This window comes from Chenopodium album, chromosome 9 (assembly GCF_948465745.1).
Source record: "Chenopodium album chromosome 9, dcCheAlbu1.1, whole genome shotgun sequence".
Lineage (NCBI taxonomy): Eukaryota > Viridiplantae > Streptophyta > Magnoliopsida > Caryophyllales > Amaranthaceae > Chenopodium > Chenopodium album.
The window spans coordinates 18,994,546-19,019,214 of NC_137842.1; the positions used below are offsets into that span (position 1 = coordinate 18,994,546).

At 35.0% G+C, this 24,669-nt stretch overlaps 1 protein-coding gene and 1 long non-coding RNA gene across 2 annotated transcripts; one reads left to right on the forward strand and one right to left on the reverse strand.

Annotated features, from left to right (window-relative positions):
* Positions 1 to 14,032: 14,032 nt before the first annotated feature.
* On the reverse strand, positions 14,033 to 21,075 carry LOC145558462 (uncharacterized). Its single transcript, XM_081619713.1, has 5 exons — positions 20,920 to 21,075; positions 18,483 to 18,928; positions 17,120 to 18,374; positions 16,806 to 16,952; positions 14,033 to 14,973 (listed from the first exon to the last, which is right to left on the reverse strand). Exons 2-5 carry the CDS (start codon positions 18,531 to 18,533, stop codon positions 14,369 to 14,371), a joined length of 2,058 nt encoding a protein of 685 aa, XP_081475839.1. The 5' UTR covers positions 18,534 to 18,928; positions 20,920 to 21,075; the 3' UTR covers positions 14,033 to 14,368.
* Positions 21,076 to 23,074: 1,999 nt separating this feature from the next.
* LOC145559631 (uncharacterized) lies at positions 23,075 to 23,674 on the forward strand. The gene is made up of 3 exons (XR_014092812.1): positions 23,075 to 23,140; positions 23,342 to 23,445; positions 23,616 to 23,674. It is a non-coding gene; the product is annotated as an uncharacterized LOC145559631 (long non-coding RNA).
* Positions 23,675 to 24,669: the final 995 nt, after the last annotated feature.

Consider the following 24,669-nt stretch of genomic DNA (forward strand, 5'->3'; position numbering starts at 1 on the left):
TATTCGAGATGGAATCCCAACTCCTATTGCAAGTACCATTGAGGAAACGGTTATACCACTAATGAATTCTATAGGTTTCAAAATCTCATTCAAGATCTCATAGAAGCAAACAAGATCTCATTGTCTCTAGCTAGCGAGAAGACTGGGTGATGATGAAGCAAACAACACAAGACAAGAGGCGAGCTTCAACGACAAGATTTCATGACCTCTTTTTCCTTTTCTTTTTCTTTTTTTTTTCCCTCCCCCAATAAGTCTAGCATAGGCACCTTTCTTTTCCCATGAATTTAATTTTGTAGATTCTTTCTTTTTCCCCTTTTAATAAAATGAGCATTTATTTCCTTGCATATGATCATTGCATTAAAAAAAAAAAAAAAAAAAGAGAGAAAAAAAAAATCGTTGTCTAACTAAGCACAAGGTATGCCAATGATTGGAGGCACCCCTTGTAGCCACATCATATTGCCTTTCACCTTTCTAATTTATAATCCTTTCTTCATAAACCACTTTGAGCCTCGTCTAACGATAGATCTTTCTTTCTTCAACCTACATCTACCTAACCTTGGGATGGGATGGTGTGTAACTTATGAAATTTTCAATTTCATAAAAATCTTGAGTGACTAAAATAGCAAAAAGTAAATAATAATAATAATAATAATAATAATAATAATAATAATAATAATAATAATAATAATAATAATAATAATAATAATAATAATAATAAAAGTGTACAAAAGGGCAAGTTTTCCAATGTCTTTGATATGAGCATGTCTTTGATATGAACACATCTCAGATTGCGTCTTTTGTCGAGTGCTCGGTACCGTGCCTGAGAAACATGAATGCCAAGTGAGTGATAGACCGCATGATTGGGATTGCCCACACTTATCAAAATAAAAAATGCAAAAGCAAAAAAAAAGAAGAGAGCAAAAATAAAAGAAAAGCTAAAAAAAAGAGAGCTAAACCTCAAGCATGAAAATACAAATATTCCAAAAGCAAAGTTGCACACCTTGAGGGCTTATCTAGGGTCTTGAGCCCTTTATCCCCTTCTTCTTCAACCTTTAGCCTAACCACGTTACAACCCATAAAAGACCTTTTTGAGGTATACGCACACTTGTGCGAGGTTCGGCTAGAGCTACGTTTGGCCTGATTCCTAACGAATACGTAGGCAACCTCACATTGAGGTGCAGCCGTAATAAAAATGCATTCATATTCACATTCACACACTCACACCATGATCATATCAAGGGATCTCCTATGCTCATCCCTATCTACTTCGAGCTAGACTTGGGGGCTTGATCCTTACATCATTAGCTTACCTAGCCTAAAGAGTCACCATCATTTGACTCTTCTTGAAATAATATTTTCCTACACACTTAGCCCTTGTAACCTAACTTTAGTATCACTTTCACACACCGCACAGATACATGACCAAATATACTTCCCTTAGGAACCCTTTGTTATGAAATCTTAACACGACATTGAAGCATGCCTTGTCACATTAGAATCATTCATCACTTGTAATCATCATTGCATCACAAAGTACGAAGTGCTTAGCCTCCGTGCCTAAGTTACCCAAATACTTTCATCATGGAGTCAACAATTGAGATAGCCTAGGATGAATTAATCCTTGCACCTTGAGAAATAGTATCAAACAACATTTGATTAAGCTCATTCAACACGCACCTTCAAAAACTTTGCTTCTTTCTTTTTTCGCGTCTTTCTTTTTCAGGAGAAAGTCGGTACCCTCCACAAAAATGACGGAAAATTTTTGGATTTTTTGCATTTTCGAGTCGCACGATCATAATACAATGCACACACGGGTCTTGAGTCACACGTGTCATTTCACTTCGAGTCAAGTCAGCCTCGAGTCAATCACAATGAGTCAAGTTCATACCTTGAGTTATGTCAAGTTAATGAGTCTAGCGACATTAAACCTTAAGTCAACCCTAAAATAATTAAAGAGACTAGCAAAGTCCTATAGTCAAAGATAAATACAGGTGCACCCCAGCGGCAGCAAGAGAAGAATAGGGAAGATCTGACTCCAGCGCCAGACGGCAACATCTAGCGTCAGGCAACAGATTTCAGCACCTAGCATTAGATCCCAGCGTCTGGCGACAGAGCCAAATCGCAGCGCCAAAGGCATCGCAGCAGCGACAGAACGCTCAATCACTCAGAGAAGTTATTTCAACCTCTTTCAGCAATTTCGGGTTCCTTGGTACGCCAGTTAGCCCCTATAAGCAATTTGACATGATTAAGTAGTCGACTTGATTACAATCGCAATAAGTGATCGACCTGATGAAAGATCGTCTCACTTAGCTTAAAGCGCCTAAACATTGGCTCATCGCAAGACACCGACATACTGGTTCATAAACAGCAGAGGCACCAACATAATGGTTCACAAGCAGCAAAAGCGCCGACGTACTGGCATAGCGGAAGCAAAGTTCAAGCGAGCTTTAAAATCGACAAGCGTTGGTCTTCGGAAGTTTTCTTCGGAATATTATCGCAACAAACATTCAAGTATCAAAGCTCTTTTGTTCAGAGACGCGTGAACATTTCTTTCAAGCTCTTTTGTTCAGAGACCCGTGGACATATCATCAAAGCTTTTTTGTTCAGAGACGCGTGGACAATCCCTTCAAGCTCTTTTGTTCAGAGACGCGTGGACAATCCCTTCAAGCTCTTTTGTTCAGAGACGCGTGGACATATCATCAAAGCTCTTTTGTTCAGAGACGCGTGGACATATCATCAAAGCTCTTTTGTTCAGAGACGCATGGACATATCATCAAAGCTCTTTGTTCAGAGACGCGTGGACATATTAAAAACAAGCTCTTTGTTCAGAGGCGCGTGGACATATCAAAAAAGCTCCATTGTTTAGAGACGAGTGAACATCAAAATAGCAGGATGGATTCCCTAGCTTGCGGAAGGTTGTCAACAACAGCAAATACAACAATGTAACAGCAACAAATCGGTTACCCCAGAGACGTGTGCTCGACGATGCAAGATACGCGTTTCTTAACTCTCTTATCTGTTTTAACTAACGCTAGTTTGCAGGTATCACGTTACAAGAATGATTTAGAATCGCAGAACGTTCTAAATTAGTCTTCGTCCCTATCGATACTTTGACTTTTGTTTTCGAAACTTGCGTTTCTCCAAACTCAGTCAAAGTGGGGGCTTGAGTAGACACCCAAATGTGTCTCCCCAAAACCAAACTCGGTGATGAATACCTTTCACGTCATTTGATTATCGAATAAAGCGAAAGTGTGAAAAGTCTAGTGATGAGGACGTTTTTATTAAAATATCTCTTCTTTCTGTTTTTGAAAATATTTCTTTTCTTACCCTATTTTTGAAAAACGTGCATTACAATTTAGTTTGGTCCATGATATGGGTCCAATAATGGTGTAGTTGGTTGGGTTTGAAAAGACCTTTCCAACAATATATTATAAGCCCAATTCCGATGAATAATGAGGAAGTTATGGCCACAATACTAAACTGGGCTCGAACCGGATCTTACCTACGGCCCAATGATCATGTGGAGGGTTCAAAGGTCTAATCCTATTCCTAAACTAATTAGGATTAATTAGAAGCTTCTATAAGTTTTTAAAAGATCTTAATTATTCTTTTTGAAAAGATAAGATTAAAGAATTTGAGTTAAATAAAAAACTTTCCTTTTATAAAATTTTCCTTTTTCTTAAATCCTAATTCTATTCGAATTAAAGATATTCAAAGACAGTCAGATATTATTTTCGTGCCTCATAATATTTATCCAAATCTTATATGGTTGGATAGATCTTGAAATTATCTTTCCAATGATATATTATAATATTAAATCCGAGTTATAACGAAAAAGATATGAATGGAATATGAAACTCTATCCAAAACTGACAACCTTCCACTATTTCGGCCATATCTTTTAATCTACAAAAGATTTTAATCTGATTCTAATTGGGTGGAAAATAGACTTCAAGAGCTTTCCAACGACTTTATTATATGCCTTATTTGGACTTTCGGATCAAAAGATATGATAAAAACAAAAAACGCATGAAACTGATTATTAGCGCCTGACGACAAGCATTAGCGCCCGGCGCTAAGGCTTGGTGCCTGGCGCTAATGACCAGTGTCTGGCGCTAATCGTGTTTTACTCTCGTTGAAACTCTGATTCGTTTTTTTTGTCCATCCGACTGATTTTCTCTATAAATAGCCTCTTAAAATTCTGTTTTCAATCATCAATTCTCAACAATAATCAATTTCCATCAACTCTCATCAAGAATTTCTTGATTCTCTCTCCCTCTTTCTAGCCTAGCCTTTTACAAATACAATTCCTCATACATTAGCACTAGACACACCTAGCCAAGTTCGAAGTTTTTTTTTCCCTAGACATGAAAGGTTTGATATTTCTGAGGGTTTGGTCCCAAATCTAGTCTAAACTTTCTTAATTCTTAATTCATTATTTCAATTATTTAATTTAATTGTTTAATTTTATCATTTTCCTTGAAGTTACTAACGCGTGTATTTTGTTATTGGAAAGAGATACAAGGCATCCAAGTAATTTCTTTAATTGTTTGCATTGTTATTATGATATAGAAATCATGTCTAAGTTATTATTATAATTCCTAATGTCATGTTAGGGTGTTTTGATATTCCTAGTATCATGTTAAGGGTAAAAGTTATAATATCAAATATGCTTATTATGATTCCAGCGATGCTTCCTATTTTCTTTCCTAATATTCATGTTAGCATCATGTTAGGGCTAAAGCTTTGATTTTTATTGTTTAGTGACATGCTAGGGTTTGTTATTAATCTTGTTAGTATCATGCCTAGGATCTTGCTATTATTATGCTTTAACATGATTATTATAATTATTGTTATAATTATTATAATGATTATTATGTTGCTTGATACATATTTATTGCTATTGCTTGATCACACCTTTTATGTATATTTAAAGGGAATTTGTACTTGTAATCACGCTTAATAAGATAATTGATAATCTTGTTTAGGGTTAATTTGATTATAATTCAAGTGATCGCCAATAATAGTTTTATTTGTGCATTAATATTCAACCAACATAGATAAACAGGTTTAGGGTTAATCCTATTGATTGCATGTTAGTCAGAAAGCGCACATGAATACGATCAGAATAAAGTAGAGGCCTATTATTAGGGCAGGTTCAATCTCTTTTAGGTTGGATTTGTACCTTCATCCCCGAACTACCAGTCATGGTTCCAGACCTATTGGAGTTAACGATCTCCTGGATCATTAAGGGGTGTAACCTTCACCTCGTGAACGGTTTACAAGTTCCTAAAACTTGTTGGCGACTCTTTTGCTCTATCTTCTTTCCCTTTGGACGCCACCATGCTTAAGTGTATGATCACAGTGGGGTTCAAGCTAGGGATAATGCTTGAAATATTCCCTACACCACTACTAGAATCATAGGTAACCCCCGTGACGTTGTACTATGTTGAACGGAGTATCAGGGAATCAGCGCGTGCGGGAGACAAGTTCATATTCGCCCCATGTTATAGAGAGTAAGTTTAACCATGTCAAATTCAATCGATTTGGCCTCATTATATGTTGACTCCTAAATATTAATTTGCTTTTCTATTGTGAACTTATGTAGGGAGCATTGGAGCCTCATGGTTATTTGTAATTCCAATAACAAAATTTATCACCTTGATTTAGCTCGATCATCGGAGAAGTGGCTAGTGAAGTCTATATTGCAAAAGTAAATATATAGCTACCTAGTGATGATTATTGCTAATAATAACTAATTTAGTAGTCAAACGACTAATCAAATTTGAATGTACTTTATTTACTACAGTGTTATGAAGAAGCTACATTGTCGTGCTCCTCAGGGTCCAACATGGAAGTCACCGTTGGTAATTTACATGATATTGTGATTATCTTCAAAATCTATGTTAGTAAATAATTGCTAATTTCCTTTGCATGTTTCACTGATGTGATTCGTTCGTCATATGCTAGTGCGCACAACAAGAAAATGGACTTGATTGTGCTTTGTATGTGATGAGATTCATGCTTGACATAGTGACTCATTGTACGGACAGTCAACAGCTTGATGAGGTAAGTCCTAAAACTTAATGAAATGCTATTTTGATGTGATTTCTAGCCTTAGAAACCCAATATTACCCAACATTAACATGTTATGACAAATAAATAGGTCATTTGACAAGAAAGGTAGAAAATGGGCTAAATAGAAGTCATATGGGCCATATTTGGGCCATTTTGTGTTAATATGCTCTTTTGATGTGATTTCTTTCCTTATACACCTATAACTAGATAATATTGACATGTTATGAGATCAATACAGTTCATTTACTAAGAAATGTAGGAAATGGGCAAAGTAAAGTCATATAGGCCATATTCGGGCCATTTTGAGTAAAAAGCGTCTTAATCCTTAATAAAATGCTCTTTTGATTCAATTTTAGGGCTTAGACACATAAAAATAGGTGAAAATGACATGTTTTGAGAAAGAAATAGTTCATTTGATAAGAAATGTAGGAAACGGGCTAAATAGAAGTCATATAGGCGATATTTGGGCCATTTTGAGTAAAACGTGTCCTAAAACTTAATGAAATGCTATTTTGATGTGATTTCTAGCCTTAGAAACCCAATATTACACAAAATTGACATGTTATGACAAATAAATAGGTCATTTGACAAGAAAGGTAGAAAATGGGCTGAATAGAAGTCATATGAGCCATATTTGGGCCATTTTGAGTTAATATGCTCTTTTGATGTGATTTCTTTCCTTATACACCTATAACTAGATAATATTGACATGTTATGAGATAAATAAAGTTCATTTGATAAGAAATGTAGTAAATGGGCAAAGTAAAGTCATATAGGCCATATTTGGGCCATTTAGAGTAAAAAGCATCTTTAACCTTAATAAAATGCTCTATTGATTCAATTTTAGGGCTTTGACACATAAAACTAGGTGAAACTGACATATTACGAGAAAGAAATAGTTCGTTTGATAATAAATGTAGGAAATGGGCTAAATAGAAGTCATTTAGGTCATATTTGGGCCATTTTGAGTAAAATGCGTCCTAAAACTTAATGAAATGCTATTTTGATGTGATTTCTAGCCTTAGACACCCAATATTACCAACATTGACATGTTATGACAAATAAATAGGTCATTTGACAAGAAAGGTAGAAAATGGGCTAAATAGAAGTCATATGGGTCATATTTGGGCCATTTTGTGTTAATATGCTCTTTTGATGTGATTTCTTTCCTTATACACCTATAACTAGATAATATTGACATGTTATGAGATCAATAAAGTTCATTTACTAAGAAATGTAGGAAATGGGCAAAGTAAAGTCATATAGGCCATATTCGGGCCATTTTGAGTAAAAAGTTTCTTAATCCTTAATAAAATGCTCTTTTGATTCAATTTTAGGGCTTAGACACATAAAACTATGTGACATTGACATGTTTTGAGAAAGAAATAGTTCATTTGATAAGTAATGTAGGAAACGGGCTAAATAGAAGTCATATAGGCGATATTTGGGCCATTTTGAGTAAAATGTGTCCTAAAACTTAATGAAATGCTATTTTGATGTGATTTCTAGCCTTAGAAACCCAATATTACACAAAATTGACATGTTATGACAAATAAATAGGTCATTTGACAAGAAAGGTAGAAAATGGGCTGAATAGAAGTCATATGGGCCATATTTGGGCCATTTTGTGTTAATATGCTCTTTTGATGTGATTTCTTTCCTTATACACCTATAACTAGATAATATTGACATGTTATGAGATAAATAAAGTTCATTTGATAAGAAACGTAGGAAATAGGCAAAGTAAAGTCATATATGCCATATTTGGGCCATTTAGAGTAAAAAGCATCTTTAACCTTAATAAAATGCTCTATTGATTCAATTTTAGGGCTTTGACACATAAAACTAGGTGAAATTGACATGTTATGAGAAATAAATAGTTCATTTGATAAGAAATATAGGAAATGGGCTAAATAGAAGTCATTTAGGTCATATTTGGGCCATTTTGAGTAAAATGCGTCCTAAAAGTTAATGAAATGCTATTTTGATGTGATTTCTAGCCCCAGACACCTAATGTTACCCAACATTGATATGTTATGAGAAATAAATAGGTCATTTGACAAGAAAGGTAGAAAATAGGCTGAATAGAAGTCATTTGGGCCATATTTTGGCCATTTTGTGTTTATATGCTTTTTGATGTGATTTCTTTCCTTATACACCTATAACTAGATAATATTGACATGTTATGAGATCAATAAAGTTCATTTGATAAGAAATGTAGGAAATGGGCAAAGTAAAGTCATATAGGCCATATTTGGGCCATTTTGAGTAAAAAGCATCTTAAACCTTAATAAAATACTCTTTTGATTCAATTTTAGGGCTTAGACACATAAAACTAGGTGACATTGACATGTTATGAGAAAATAATAGTTTATTTGATAAGAAATGTAGGAAATGGGCTAAATAGAAGACATATAGGTCATATTTGATAAAATACATACTGTTTTGCCTAATTAATTAATTCTAACATAATTTTTTTGTATTTCAAGTTTTGCAAGGTACAAAAGGATGGTCCGTTGGCAATCACGGAACTTAATGAAGTTCGTGATATGTTGGCGTCTTTTATCACCTTCAACATGTAAATGTCATTTTAATTGTAAATTTATGTTAACTTTTTAACTATATTATTCTTCATTATTTACTTACTATCATTTGTATATATATATAACACTTTTTTTTTTATTGTATTGCGTTTGGGAATATTTATATCTATACGTATATGAATTCTTGTTTTTAATATTATTTGTATCTTATTATAATATTTAATAATAATATTATTATTATTAGTAATTATAATAATAATATTATGAATTATTTTATTTAATATTATTGCTGGAATTACAGGTTATTATTGCTGGAATAACAGGGTTTTTTTTAATATTATTGCAAGAAAAAAGGAAAAAAAAAATTAACTTAAAACGCACCGGTTAACCGGTGCCAAAAAGATCTGCCACCAAAAAAAAAAATTCGCGGGAGTATTAAAGGCACCGGTTAACCGGTGGCAAAAATAGTTAAAGGCACCGGTTAACCGGTGCCAAAACCGGTTTATGGCACCGGTTTTGAACCGGTGGCAAAAGGGGGGTAATTGGCACCCCCACATTGTAACCGGTTCAAACCGGTGTCTTAGGTCGGGTTTGAACCGGTGCCCTTTGCTATTTTTCTACTAGTGTGTTCTCTCTCCGCTTGCATATGATAATCCTAATGGAATAAATCACATAAAATTTAAAATGAAAAATTTATGAAATCTAACATATAATTACAAAAACAATTCTTAGTTACTTTTGCCTTATTTTTATTTAATTTTTTTTTTTTTTTTTTTTGGGAGATATCAACCATGATTACATAATTCAAGTGTGGGATTTTCTTACGTAGAGGCATGTCATTAATCCACAATCAATTTAACCAATTAGATTTTTTTTTTCTTTTTTTTAGCAGAAAGAATTATAATATATTAATTAATAGTCATACGACATCTATCTACAGCAATATAGATCTTTAAACCACCGAAAGAATTTAATATGTGTAAAACAGAACATAAAAACTATGTTAAATATAGAATACATTCAATACGAGTAGATTTTTTTTAAACAGCGAAAATAGTATATGGGATTAACAAATAGATTCAGAGAGAGTATAATTTATGTTGGGTCCACTAGTTAAGAGAATTGAATTTAAATATTGTAAAAACTTTTCAAATAAAAGAATGGAGCAAGTATTTAAAAACGACCAAAAAAAAAAAAAAGTAGAGCAAATATTTAAAAAAGAAGGGAGTACTAATTTCCTATCTTTATGTATTAATTCTTAGACTATAGAGGTAATAGTGAATTTAAAGAATGAGAATAAGCATTCCCAAAACAAAACAAAACAAAAAAGGCAAGAAGTTACTACTCCGATCCATTTGCCCAAAAGTACTAAGCAAAGGGTGAAATTGGTAGGGAACTCACCTTGTAACTTTAAACTTATTCGAGCCTCACTCACTATAAAAATGCTTGGGAGTAGGGAGATTCCCTTACTTCCCCCTTTTACTCTCAAACGCTGACTTGCGGAGCACTGGAGCTGGGCTGGCTAAACATGTGAGAGGCGTTGGTTTAGTAGGGTCCTCATCTTACCTTAACAAAAACAAAACAAAACAAAACAAAACAAAAACAAAAAACCAAAAGTAGTTTTGACACTCATCATGGCATAATTTTATATGATAAATTAATGATTTAATATTTAATTATCAACTAGTTTTTGGTCCGAACAACGCCCTGGGTCATTATTAGGGGTGCTAATTGAGCAAGGCAACTCGCTAGTACTCGACTCGGTTAACGCTCGGTCAAAATTCGACGTGAGTTTGCTCGTGCTCGCTCGAATCAGTTCAAAATTCGAATAAGTATACAAGAAATTCAATATTTTTCTATCCTTAAAACAAAAATTTACCTTGGCATATAATAAATTTAAAATAATAAATTAAAGTAGGAAAAATTTATATAAAGAGAACAACATATAATCAACATATATTTGAAATTTAAGAGACCTAACCTTTAACCGAGCAACTCGTGATCGTCTCCACTCGACTAAAAAATTAATGAGCACGAGTCGAGCAACCCTTTGCTCGTGATCGACTAGCACCCCTAGTCATTATATGCATATTTTCAATAAAGTTTTATACGGAGTAATAAAAATTATATGGTAAAAAACAAATATAGATTAAATTAGTACATTTACTTCGGTACTCCTACTATTTAAATACTTCCTCCGTTTTTTTATTATTAGGCCACTTATCTTTTAAGGAAGTTTCATAAATATTGCACCATATCTATTTAAGGAAATAAAATGTCTCTATTCACACTGTAAATACCTAATATACCCTTACTTTAACACTTGATTCTTTAGTTCATGCTTACATCACATTGATAATGTACTTCTACCCTTCTCTCTCTTCCTTTTTTCCACTACAAAAAATATTGTGTCCAACCTATATGGTGCAATAATAAAATAACAGAGGAAGTATATTTTTACAATCATTATTGAACATTAAATATATTATCTAATATCTAGTATTTAAAATTATTAATTTGCTTTGTTCGACTTCAAGTTTATGAATATGAACACATTGTGATAAATTAATTATTTAATATTTAATTATCAATGTTACTCTAGTGAAAATTTACATGTGAAATAAGAGGAAGAGTTAATAGGAATTACCATACTTGTTCCAAGTAAGTGAATTGTCAGAAAGCAAGACATCCAAGATTGAGATAGAAATGAAAATCAATACAATGATTGTTTGAGGGAAGAAGGTCGTCGGGGATAACAGGCTGATGACTCCCAAGAGCGGTTTTTTTTTTTTAATCACAGTTGATTGAAAGTGGTGTCAAACTCCTTGGTCTTCCAGGCAAGCCAACTCATGACGAATCTCTTGCTACAACATCAATCTCGCCCTTTTCAACCATCAAAAAGGACCGTACCAGCACATAAAACAACTTGCTCTCTGGAATCAAGTCTTCTTTAATGGCTCTTTCGCCTATGCAACGAAGAGTAGTTTACTTACCTGCTTAGGTCGAACATGCCAACAACTTTCCGTTCACTTACGCAAGAGTTAATGTCTAACAGCTAGACATGCATTGACAAATGTCAAACAATGGCAATTTTGAAAATAAAAGGGTATGTTTGGTTCAACTTAATTTCATTTCAGCTCCAATTAATTTAGTTCCTAATTTCCTTCTCTCATAAACAATTAATTTCAACTCCAATCAATTCAGTTAAATTACTTTTAGTAAATTGGAAAGGCCCTTAAGGGATAAAATGATACTACTTCATTAAAAATATCACAAATTTTTTTTTTTTTTCAACAACAATATAAGTTAAAATAAAAGTATTACAAACTAAGAGCCTTACTAGAATACTAGCTCCTCTATTACAACGCGAATACATTAAATTAAAGAACTTCCACATTTGATCTTGCTGATTTGAATAATCTGTCATTATCCTTTGAGCATGCGATGAGAAACACACCATTCTGTTTATGTATTCCACTTTCTCTTGAACTTAGAGAATGTATTGGAGGACGACGAACAAACAAATTCTGATATACATATAAACGAGTTGAAAATGACACCAAGTGCCTATTACATTAAGTAAATGGGGCAGGAAAACAAAGCACTTTGGGCGTACAATACACATTGAATCACCCATTGTGATTCGATACCCTTAATTGCGGGTACCATTGATCCTTTCTCAAAGAAAAAGACCATTGACATACTATGAACCTCCAAAATATCATTTTGGGGGCCCCCAAACATTTCATTTTGGGGAGCAGTGTTAAGATAGGTATTTTTCAAAGTAATAGATTGAAAATCCACTACTAAGCTGAAACAAAGGACATCAATGAATAACCTTTTGAAACTCTTTCGAATGAAAAAATCGAAAGAGGAAACAACAAACAACCAACAAACCCTAACCAACCCTATGAACCAAACCATACTGTAACAATGGAAAATTCCCCACAAAACCAAAACTCGCATACCTAAAATTGTAAACAGGAGCAGGACACACCCCTTTAAATCCACCAATAAACTTGACAAACACCAATTAGAACAAAGAGAGCTGCATCTCATAGCATCAAACTCATAGCAAGGACCCATAGAAACAAGGAAAACTAGAAATAAAGCGAGAAAAACAATTAAAGCCATTAAACAAGCAAGAAAACAACCAGCTAACACCGACCTCCGATTACAGCCTTCCCCGTGAAGGTCAAACTGGACTAACATCACCGGCGGCAAGACAACCAAGAGACAAACCCAGTATTGGTGTCACAAAATAGAAAATGGGCAGAGGAAATCAAAGGAGCGAGAATAAAGCCCAACGCAAGAAAACGAAGAAACCCTAACCCTAACTTTACCTTTACCAACTCGATTTTTTCGATCACACGTAGTCGGCAGCGTTAGAGCTAGCCGTCGAATCTTGTTTTGTCAAACGAAACCTTCAACCCAAATTGAAAATGGCCTTCTTATCCTTTGGTGCGCAAACACAAAGCTTCTTGTACTTAAAAACAGGAACTGAAGAAAAAAAAACCCACTTAGAGAACTTTCCGGTGAGAAGAGGTAGCACTAAGCGGAGTTTGAAGCTCATTGGGAGCCTGGTACCACTTCACCTACAACGCTAGAACACGAGCAAAGAAAAACTTAAAACATGGAAGAAAAACCCGCCGGAGAACTAGCCCCGCAGCTCCGTTGAGTTCTAGATTTCAGGAGGGCTTTCTGTTTAGAGGAGAGAGAACATAGCATTTAGAGGAGAGAGTTTGTACAAAATCCTTATAAAGGATGTTTTATGTTATGTTGTTCTTAGCTATTATTTTTAATATCTAATAATTAGACATTAGGACTTCCTCAAATGAGATAAAGGCTAATACTTTTTTAAAAGAGAGAATTGTAAAAGAAGATATTGGGAATATAGTTGTCACATAGAATTAGACCCCTCAAATTGTAGCAAGTATTTTCATATGAAGGATTAAAGGGATCTTATTCGGCTCCTTAATTATGGCCTAAAATAGTTTGACTGACACACTTGTTACTCCATAATGCATAATTTTGACAGTAATGCATAATTTTAACAATAATACAATCTCCGTTTAACATTATGCACAACATCTGAGTATTTTTATTTGATAAAAAACTCAATTGATTCATACTTTTGGGACATCGAATTTACAAGTGAAAATAAGCCTGATGGTTGGATGCCTGGATTTGGGTATATGCAAGCACAACCCACCTGTTGCACTGGGCCCTTTTGAGGTTAAATACTTGTACATAGTATGAACTTTACTCATTGCAATTACATACCATTAGTATAAATACTCCAGCGGCTCACTTTATTGGTTAAAAAGCTACTTGCATATCTTTGGTTATGTGCAAAGAGAAACTACTAAATTTTTTTACTAGAGGTAAACTGTAATGAGCAAAACTCCAACTTCAAGCAAAAACCAAGCATATAAATGTTCGGACAGTTAGCATCCGATTCATACTCCATCACAATGGCCGCAATCAAACGCTAAAATAATGGACTATATATATGACTAAAAAATGGCTAGAAAGTCTTATGAATTTATGATTGTAGCAAATTTCTATTATTGCATTGAAACAAACTTGAATTTCAGAAGAGCACCAGCTTCATAATGCTCTTGCACCAGCATAATATGAAAACTTGAGTAACTAGAAAAAAATATCACAAACCACAAATATAATTCCATGCAAAAGACAATAGAAGGGACCTTACTCCTGGTAGGTTTGATAAGCAGAAGACAAACTTACAGTACAGCGAGAGTGCCCTCACTTCGACTTTTGTGGAGTGAGAGACCAGATCTCAAACTTTGAAGCTTGTTGGAAAAGTCGATATTATTATGGCGGTGACTCGGTTTTGCCCCACTTGGTGGAACCAGCACATGTTTCCCTTTAGATTGCCTCAGAGAGTCTGATGATTGACCCTTCTGCCCATGTGTAGATGAATGAGTTGATCGTTTTGGAGCGCCACTTCCACGACGTGAGGAAGACTTGTGATCAGATCTAAGTCCCCGGTCTGAAATACCCAGTCGAACAGACCTATCCGAGGAATCTTTCAGTGTGCTGGATTTTATATTCAGCCGGTTGTAGTAAGCTAGATAAGGAAGTAGGCCCTGTAGATACTTTTTCACTTGCTCATCCCCGACATTTTTCTGGGCAGGATTTCCTTCCAAACTGATAGCTTGCAAGGAATTGTAATTAGCAGCAAGTTGTCCTAGACCTTTGGAAGTAGCAATCTTGTTGAACCGCAAATCAAGAACAGTTAGCTTTAAAAGCCTGTGTAGACCTTCCACCTCACTGATTTTATTTCCAGCTAAGTATAATTCCTTCAAAGTGGAGCATGATGCAAGACCTTCAAAACCAGACCACAACATGAACATGAATTACACAATATAAATTTTGCAAGGGAAAACAGGAAAAATAAATACCAGACATCCAGAAACAATATCTAACATCATGAGAGCTAAAAATTATATACCCATTAGGAAATTTTCTTCCAAAGACATACACGTAAAAAAAAAAATTCGTCATTTACTTCAATCACAACATTTTTAACAACTTGGAAAGAATGAGAAATCAAAATAGCGCTGGGGCATAAACAAAAAATGGAAGAAGATACAAAAGTCAAAGGCCATTCATTCCATTCTTGGGAAAGAACACCTCAATCAAGATAAGATATTTGGAAAAAGCAAACTTTGCATGCCTACCAAATAAAACTCTGCTTACAAACAAGTACCCCCCCCCCCCCCCCCTCCCCCTCCCCAAGCCCAATCCCCACGGCTATAGATGATTTGGTTATCTGGTGTCACCATCACCTTCTAGGTTTATGATTTGTTCCCATCTAACAAAAAAAATATCTTGCCTTCTTGGTAGCTAACAAACAAATAAAAGGTGGTGTTTGGTACAGGGTATTTAAAAAAGTAAGGAAATCAAAAAGGTTGATTCCCTTTGTTGATGTTTGTATTGACATATTGGTCATTCCCTTTCCTCTCTATTTCCCCAAAGTCTTCTAGGTTGATTATCCAATCCCCCCTAGGTATTTAGATTCTTTTTTCTTAGCCACCATCACACCACACCACACCAGAGCCACCATCACCAACTCACCAACGCCACCTCACCACCCCACCGCTGCCACCCTAACTGCCACCACTTCGCTACCCATAAGCCGCCACAAGATCCATCCAAGAGTCAACCCAAAAAACCCACCACCCTAGAACATCCACCCCACCCCATTCTACCAACTTGAAAAACCATTGACACCCCCGTAAATTCACCCCCACCCCCCGAAAACCCACCCACTCCCGTAAAATCTAATCCACCCACCCCACCCTAAAATAATCTATTCTAAGGGAGCAAAAGAGATAGAGGAGGTGCTCTAATGAGATGTGGTGGTGCAAGAGTGAGGCAAAGGCCATGTTCTGATGCAAAGATAAGGTGGTGCTCCACTAAATAAGGTGGAGTTATTTTGGTTGTAGTCTTGTAGAGGTGGATATGGGTTGAGAAGGAGGGAGGTAGTGTTGGTGGTTTGTTATTATTATTATTATTATTATTTTCCCTTTTGTCTCTTTGAACAAACAACGTAGTAAATCTAAGGGTTTTACTTTCCTTTCCCTTCCATTCATTTTCTTGATTGCATACCCGTATTATTTGTTTATCAAAAGTTAATGGAATCAAACTACTTTCAACAAGTTACGAAATAATATTCTACTTAAAAAAGATTTTACACCGCCAACAACTAATCACATTCCCACTTCGTGTAAATAAACAAGTCTTATTAAAGAATGGGTTTGTGAGTGCTACAAAAGCCACAACCTTGCTACTTGAAAAGCAATTTTTGGCATACCCCTATGTTGACTCCCCCTCCCTCCCTCCCTCCCGCCACAACCTTGCTACTTGAAAAGCAATTTTTGGCATACCCCTATGTTGACTCCTCCTTCCCTCCCTCCTTCCCTCCCTCCCTCCCGCCACAGCCTTGCTACTTGAAAAGCAATTTTTGGCATACCCCTATGTTGACTCCTTCCCTCCCTCCCTCTCCCCCCCCCCCCCAACTCTCTCTCTCTCTCCAACCGAACAAAACATAGTTTCTCAATGGTCGATATCTCGTTTATAAGAAGCAACTATGCAGAAAAAGGTAAGAAACTAAGAAGACACTTATAAGAAGCCACATGCCAAGTAGAAACTTACCATGTCCAATTCTGGATATTTTATTGTAACTCAGGTCTAATATGCGAAGCCTTGTAAGCTCTCTTAAACCTTCAATGGTCGATATCTTGTTTTTGGACAAGTTCAACATATGCAATCCTCGAGGAAGAGCACCAGCAGTAATTCTCACTGCAAAACAAGCATCCAAAGTCACTACAATAAACATAGAAAGAAGAATGAAACCAGAAGCAAAGAGGTAGTAAAAAACAAAGCAAAGTACAACTTAACACGAAAAAGCTAAATTTGGAAAAGATACTAATGATTAAAGTAGATCACAACAATTGTGCTTCACCAACCTATAGAATTCCCAGATAGATTTAGAACCTTTAAGCCAACAAATGCACTGAGAAGTGGGATTACAACCAAACCATGATTGGCCAGCTGTGCAGTGGTCGTTGTGGCATTCAGAGAAGATATGTATCTTTTTGCTGCCTCCATGCCTGGGTATAGATTCATATCCACTTTATCCAGACCATCCAAGAATGCAGATCTTCTTTTTACCTCATTACCAGAATCAGCCACTTCATTGGTCTCTTCTATGGGGCTGCAGTGCTGAAGATCAATAACCCAATCCTCAATGAGCTTGGTCTTAAATTCCCTGTTTGCAAAGTCACCCCAGGGATCAGATGAAGAGTTGCCCTGGCCATGTCCCATTACACCAATTTCATCTGGCATAGGGACTATCCAGTCTTTGCTTGAACAACCATAATTATAAGAGTCATAACCATTTAAAACAGCATTTTCTCCATCAAATTTCTCAGGACAGTTCAAATTATCATCCTTGCATAATCCAACAATCTCTGCATTATGAGCTGAAACACTTTCACTGTTAACAGAGAGCTTTTTAAGATCCTCAAAAGATCTATTACGAGAAGTCAACATGACACAGGCAGAAAGACCAGGAGAAGTTGGAGACATGGACCCAAAATTTGGCATAGAGTACGATTTAGAAATGCAGGATTGAGTAGGTGAATTCTGACCAGAACCATCGGGAGCCCCCATATGCAATGAGCGATGAGAGTCTTCAAGACCTTCCTTATTCAAATATTGAGGGTTATAAACAGCTACGACTAACTCTTGGTTTCCAATATCAGAACTAATATTGGGGCACAGCGTACGAGAAGCTTCATGATTCTGATCAGGAGAGGAGATACCTTGACTCCTGGCATCATTTGTAGGTGATACATCAACAACCTCATCACAATCATGTGACCCTTCAAAAGAAAACTCCTGATCATAGCAGTCATCACCATTACTGACACCAAAGATTCTTTCTTTTTCCAATTCACAACCAACAGAAAGACTTCTTCTAATATTCCCTGTCTGAAAGTGCATAGAGTCTGCATTACTCGCAACATCATAATCACATTTTACTTCTCCAGATTTCCAACTACGTGAGGCCAATGTAAGATGCTCAGTTTCACTAGCCTCACTTTTCCCTATATGAAATTCATGCCTGGTTATAGGATTGCCAGAGAGTGCTGATTCATTATTTTGAGAACCAAGTTGCAGCGTCTTGACCATTGCTTCAAATGAAGGTTGGGCTGATTTCTGAGAAACACCAAAAATAAATAATAAAAAGATATGGACAGCTATAAAAATGAAGCATAGATTATTCATAACAATTTCAAGTTTAACACCAAAAACTTTAATACTAACCTTTTGCTTTTGACCGGGAGCGTGACCGTAGAAGCACGAGAAGCGACCCATTATACACTAACAGGCTTGCAGCACTGAGCAGAGCTTTACTGAACAATCAATCAAATTATCACAGAGAGCTAAGAATGACCAACTTATTTACATAGTCAAATTCAAAATTACTCCAAATAGCCCACTAGCACAATTCAAAAACTTAAAAGGTGGTAACTTTAGCCATAATCAACAGATAAACCCTCAGAAGTACGACACAATCTCCATATATGGGATGACCTTGATCTTCGCAAAACACAGAGTACAATCACACGGTCATTAGTACCCCACACCCGCTTGGTGGTGCGAGAAAGCTTTGACTGGGTTGCAGCTGCCAGAGTGATTGAAAATCTTTGCTAAGCTGGAAAGCTGAATCCCAAGCCGATACAACAGACAGATTGTTGATGAGCAGAGACCTGAATAAAAACATTGAAATTGAACAGTTGAGTTCTATGTAATTATACTTTTCTCCTATACATTTCTCCATATTAAAGTAACATCAGCCTTTATTGTCTAAGACTCAGCACTTTTCCTCTAAGAAGCCATCATCTACTATAAATGAGTCAATGACATAATATCAAAACATAAACAAAAACAAAGATAAAAATAAAAATAAAAATAAATGCTTAAATGGTGATAAAATACGCAAAGCCTACAGGCAATTGATGCCATCAATACAATTAAATTTCTCAGATTCAAATCTAGATTTCTCATATTCATAACTACTTTCAAGAGACATGACACAGCAAAAGAGCAAACATTGTATATATTCTAAGATTTGACAGAGAGCATGAACTACTACATTCACCATCACTAATCTGTATTCAGAGTGGATTAAGGTTCAGGTAAACACAAAGGACCATAACATCTTTTGATGAATCAACTTATCCTCGTCATCTATCAGTCTATCACTCATATATCATTATTTAAAACTACTATCCTCCTTTGATTCATACATAGTTATCAAATTGATAACATACCAGAGTTGGATTGCAGCAAAGTCTAAGACCAAGGTTACACAGAAAAAAGAGAGCTGAAACAACACACCAGAGGATAATAAAATGTGTAATTATGTTAAATATCCTAGAAATTTCAACAAATTAACCTTGGAATGTTATAAGTTAACTCCGCATGCATATAAGTATACAATTCCAGGTTATCCACTTTAACTATGACCATCACCATAGCACAATGATTTTAAGGAATTCCAGGTGTATGTTTCAGATATTCAATTTCTCACTTATAGGTTAGAATTTAGAAATGTTTGGGATAGGTTGACATGAAGATTCCAATTTTGCAAATTTTCGACAGGGCTAATAAAACATGCACACCAAATGTATTTCTAACTTTCTAAGTATCCTTTCCTTGGTTATAAAAGTATTTATAAGGAGAAGGTATTCCTCCAAGTAACCAACCTTAACTCTGTGACAAGTTGACACCAAAATCTCACCCATGTAAAAACGCTTAAAAAACACCACCCCAACTCGACAAATTTATCATCCTCTACATAGATAGTATACACTTTGTTATTCTGACCAATGTGGAGCACTTTGTAGCTACAATATATACTAGCTTAAATATCTGATGTGCCAAGGTAAGCTACATGGCATCGTAGCTTAACCGTTGGAGATGTTCTAATCTAGTTATTATTTTCATGATAATTATCACCAAAACCAACTATCCATTTTCACTCCTTCAATTCTCATAACAACTCATTCTCACACCTCTCTAGGTAATAGCAAGTATTATTAATCATGTAAGGATAAAAACAACCAACTTAATGGTAGAAGTTCGTGACCGGGGTTAAATCCACAACATGGTCTAAATCAAAACCAAAACACAGCCTAAGTCAAATTCAGAACAATGCCTAGGTCGAATCCAAAACGCGTCTATGTTAAAACCAAATCCTGGTTAAAATACCAATACAATTACAAGTTTTCTTTTACTAACATGACTTCCTGAATAGGAATAAGCAAAATTTCAAACATAGTGAAATATAAAACATACTTAGTAATCTCCAGTAATAATTCAATTACCAATCACCTTAGCAAATACTAAAAAAATCCCATTATAAATAAGCAAAAATACGCAAGATTAAACATATATTACATTTACATAGACCATATACATCAAATAAATAAAAACCCATTTCTTTAACATTCAATTTCAAATTTACATAAATAAAAATATATTTAAACATATACTTTTAATCGTTTATAACAAAAACAAAGAAGAATTATATCAAAAATAATGAAAGAAAATCAACCCCTAAAAACGATCATACCATAAAATCTTGGAAATTAATTGAACAATAAATTAAACAATCATCACAAATTAAAAACAAATTCAACTACAAATTAATAGAAAAAAAATTTGAATAACTTGTCGGAAAATACAAGAATTAAACCTGTTGATAGCCAGATTTTTGTCCAATGAAAGGAGAGAAAGGAAGAAGAGGCAGAGAGAAAAGGGGTATTCTCAACTTTGCGGAAAAATGACGAAAAGCAAATTTATTCCAAGGTTTTTTTTTTTTTTTGGTATTTTCTTAAGGTTTTTTATTTTAATTTCTTTACTTTTCCGCCGTCCAAATCGGAAGCTCCAAAACTAACCCTAATAAAATCGTAGATTTTTCCAGCAAAAAATAAATAAATAAATTTATAAAAGATTTTTTGGGGGCACGAGAGACAGGCGGAAGATTCAGCTGAGCATTTGAGCAAGTTGCGAACTTTATTTATTTATTATTTCTATATTTCTTTATTTATTAAAACACTTAAAAATCTTTATAATTTCTTTCTGTTGATAAAATGATATTCGTCAATGATTTTATAGCCACAAAATTAATCAAAATAAAAGCAAGTAAGGAGTATTATTCTTTGAAAAAGAGCCATGGAAAATTGTGAGAGATAAGGCAATTTTAGAACCTCTTTTATTTACATCTAGATGTAGACAATAGAAGTAGGTGCATCTAATCTATAATCTATAACTATTAAAACTGAGAAGTTGGCAAGTTGGAAACTCCTTAGGAATAGTGTGGTGACTCTTTTGCCCCTCAAAATATTCAATTACGGTTTTACCCCTTCCCCTCTTTTTCACCTTTTGCTTTGCCCCATTATTCAGTATTCACTTTTCCTCTCAGCCATATGTTTCTCTGACCTTCATTATTCACCTTTCAGTTTTCCTCCTCTTCTCTCCTCTCTTTTCACGTTCACAAGTTTTAACCATTTGGGGAAATCCAAAGCTAGGGTTTCGACACCTTCAGCAACGATGGCGGTGAGTTTGAAACCACCGATCATCGTTGGCGCCTTCTTCCTCTGCTTCTTCGCTCTCTCTCTTTCCTCGCAGTGTGAAGTAGTTTCCTCCTGTTTCTCTATTTTCTCTCTGAAATAGGCGGAAGGAGGAAGATGGAGCAAGGTTTGCTCGATTCGAGTTTGAAGTGAATAAACTCAGGTATTATTGGATGTTCGACCTGTTTTTTGTATTTAATTTCTAGATTTTTTTTTCTGTTGTTGATGTTTGTGTTTTGTGGAATTGATGGAATTTCACTTTGATTTATTGAGAAACAAGATCAGTTGAAGTTAATGCAATTTTTTTTTTTGTGAAATTCGAACAAATTTGTAGGAGGTCTTGGTAAGGGTTGTACCACCTCAAAGACTTTAACCAACCGAGTTAGAATTTCAGTTGTTTCCTTCAATAAGGTTCATTAGAGTTGTGTTATAATTACCTAATATTCTTGAGTAGTTATTGTTGATGGTCTCATTTGTATTGCTGAATATCAAGTAAATTATCCTTTGGAGGATAAAAAAAATTTGTTGGATCATAAGACTAGGTTTTTTGTTTCTACATGGTGATTTGGCATCTTGCTTTAAAATATTAACTTGGACACATCTCATGGCTATTCAACACCTGATGATAATCTGAAACCAATATTATGTAAGTTGAAGCTTGAATGAGTTCAATTAACTTGATAATTGTATAAAATAATTACTCTTTTTTTGTGGCAACAATTTATATTATCTTGTACTTTCTCCTGTAATGCAAGTTTTACTGTATTACAAGTTTTGCTTATTGGTCTTTAAGTCTGCAGTCTTTAATTCATTGGGTTTTTTTTTTGTAATTTACAGCAAGGGTCATCACTAAGAGAAACACCAGAAGGTCTAGGGGATTTGGGTCTGTCAACTTTGCAGATGCTGAAGCCGCAAACAGTGCATTGTCTGCCATGGATGGCCAGGTGAGAACATGTCAAGAACCGGTTTTCTCACGCACAATAAGTAAGATTAATTAACACTAATTTAAGGCAAGCTTGAGTACTTTGATTAATAATGGAAGGTTACAAGGATAACAATAGCTTTGGGCTATTAATCTCACTGTAGCTTTAGGCTACAAATCTCAAAACCTCATACAGCGTAATCAATAGGTCTATGGAGATAGGAATGCTCCTACTGGTGGTGTAGCTTTACATTTTATTCTGGTTCAAGTAATTCAAAGTGCTGAATGACACCTTTTGCTGGATTGGTTTTCTGATTCATTGTGATTCAGGTTCAGATAATTTTGGTTCAGATGATCTTTGTGATTCATTATAGGCTGGTTTGAAGCGTATTCAGAGTTATCTTTCCTCCATTAGAGCTGAGGTAAGTTGTTTTTCTTCTGTTTCTGTCAATGATGAACTGTAATGGTTCCAATTATTGAATTTTGTTTATATATATGTAAATTTAAGTACTGAAACATAAGTTTGGGTTTTTGTATTAAAGGAATCTTGAGGGTTCTTCCACTTTTTGAACCCCTTTTGATTTCTTGATTATATTTAATTGGTTTCTTATGGTCGTGGTCAGATGGCTTTTTGCTGCTGCTCATGGGACGACTCTGGATGTCTAACTTTTCTTACAATCCCGGAGTGATTCCTTATGGAAACCAACTGCTTGAAGAGGGAAAATTTGTGAGTCGTGAAGTAGTTTAGAACTATTTTATAAACATGTAGATTACCTAATTAATTTGTTTAATTGTGTTTTAAGTTTCTCAAATTTAATTGATTTTGGGTTTCTGATGAGTTTTGTTTTTGGTTTGCATCTTATGAGGAGCATTTCGGCTTTTTGTCTCTATACACAGCTGCTGAGTAGGTAGGCGGCTATAGCAACAATGGTGGTGGCTTCGAAAAGGGGAGAGAGAGAACGAGAGAGAAAGAGAGTGGGGACTAGGGTGAAAAATTATGTAGTAATAATCAGAATCGAACAAGTACAAGAGGAGGATAAAGCTTATGCTCGATTGTTTGAAGCTATTCAATGGTAAATCCTCAAATTTTATTTTTGTTTTTCTTCTCCTCTATATTCCATTATCGTTATTGCTTGAATTGAGGCTTTCTTTGCCTTTCAATTCCATCAGTTTTAAGTTTCGTGAACTCAATTTTAGGGTTTCTTTCTTTTGACAGGGCGAATATAATATGATTTTGTGTTTCACAATTTTCTATTTGAGACTAAAGTCATTCATATAATCAAAATTTTAGGGGTTTGGAGAATGAACTTTTTTTTTCTCTCTTTGAATCACGATTATGATGTTACAGGGCTTGGGATTTTTTGAAGATGAGTCCAATGTTGCTGCTCTAACTCAAAAGATTCTACTCCAATTTGATCTTGTGACTCGGCTTAGTCTCCAGAACCTCTGGACAGGTATGCTTCTAAACTTAGTATTTAGAATTAATGTCTAAATTATTCGTTTCTTTCAATTCAAAACTATTCATGAATTTGTAATTTTAATGGCCAAGTATTATTAAATTATTAATGCTCATGATTAATATTTTGAAATTATTTAATGGTTGTTTGGTGCATGAATAAATTTTAGATGACTTTGCTATGGTTGATTGCTGTTATGGTGGTTACATGACCAAATTAAGTGTTATATTTTTTGCTCTTTTGGTTACTGATAATTGGTATTAAAAGAGGTGTTATTGTTAAATGTCTATTTTAGAATTTTGATGATATTTGCTTGAATTTTGATCTGGGTTAGAGTTATATGATTCTATGGTGGTTGTTACTAGGCTGCATCCGAATCGTCTGGTTGCTGCTCTTGTATGTTGTATGCTTTTGATGTTTGTAGTGTTTGCCGCAATTTGAGAGTTCAAAAAGTGGAGCATTTATTATTGTAATATTGCATCATTGATTAGGAT

Coding starts and splice junctions, on each gene's coding strand:
- LOC145558462 (XM_081619713.1), bottom strand. CDS start 18,533: ATGGGTCGCTTCTCGTGCTTCTACGGTCACGCTCCCGGTCAAAAGCAA. Junction 18,375..18,482: donor CTCCCGGTCAAAAGCAAAAG/GTTAGTATTAAA, acceptor GGTGTTTCTCAG/AAATCAGCCCAACCTTCATT. Junction 14,974..16,805: donor AATATCCAGAATTGGACATG/GTAAGTTTCTAC, acceptor CTGGTTTTGAAG/GTCTTGCATCATGCTCCACT.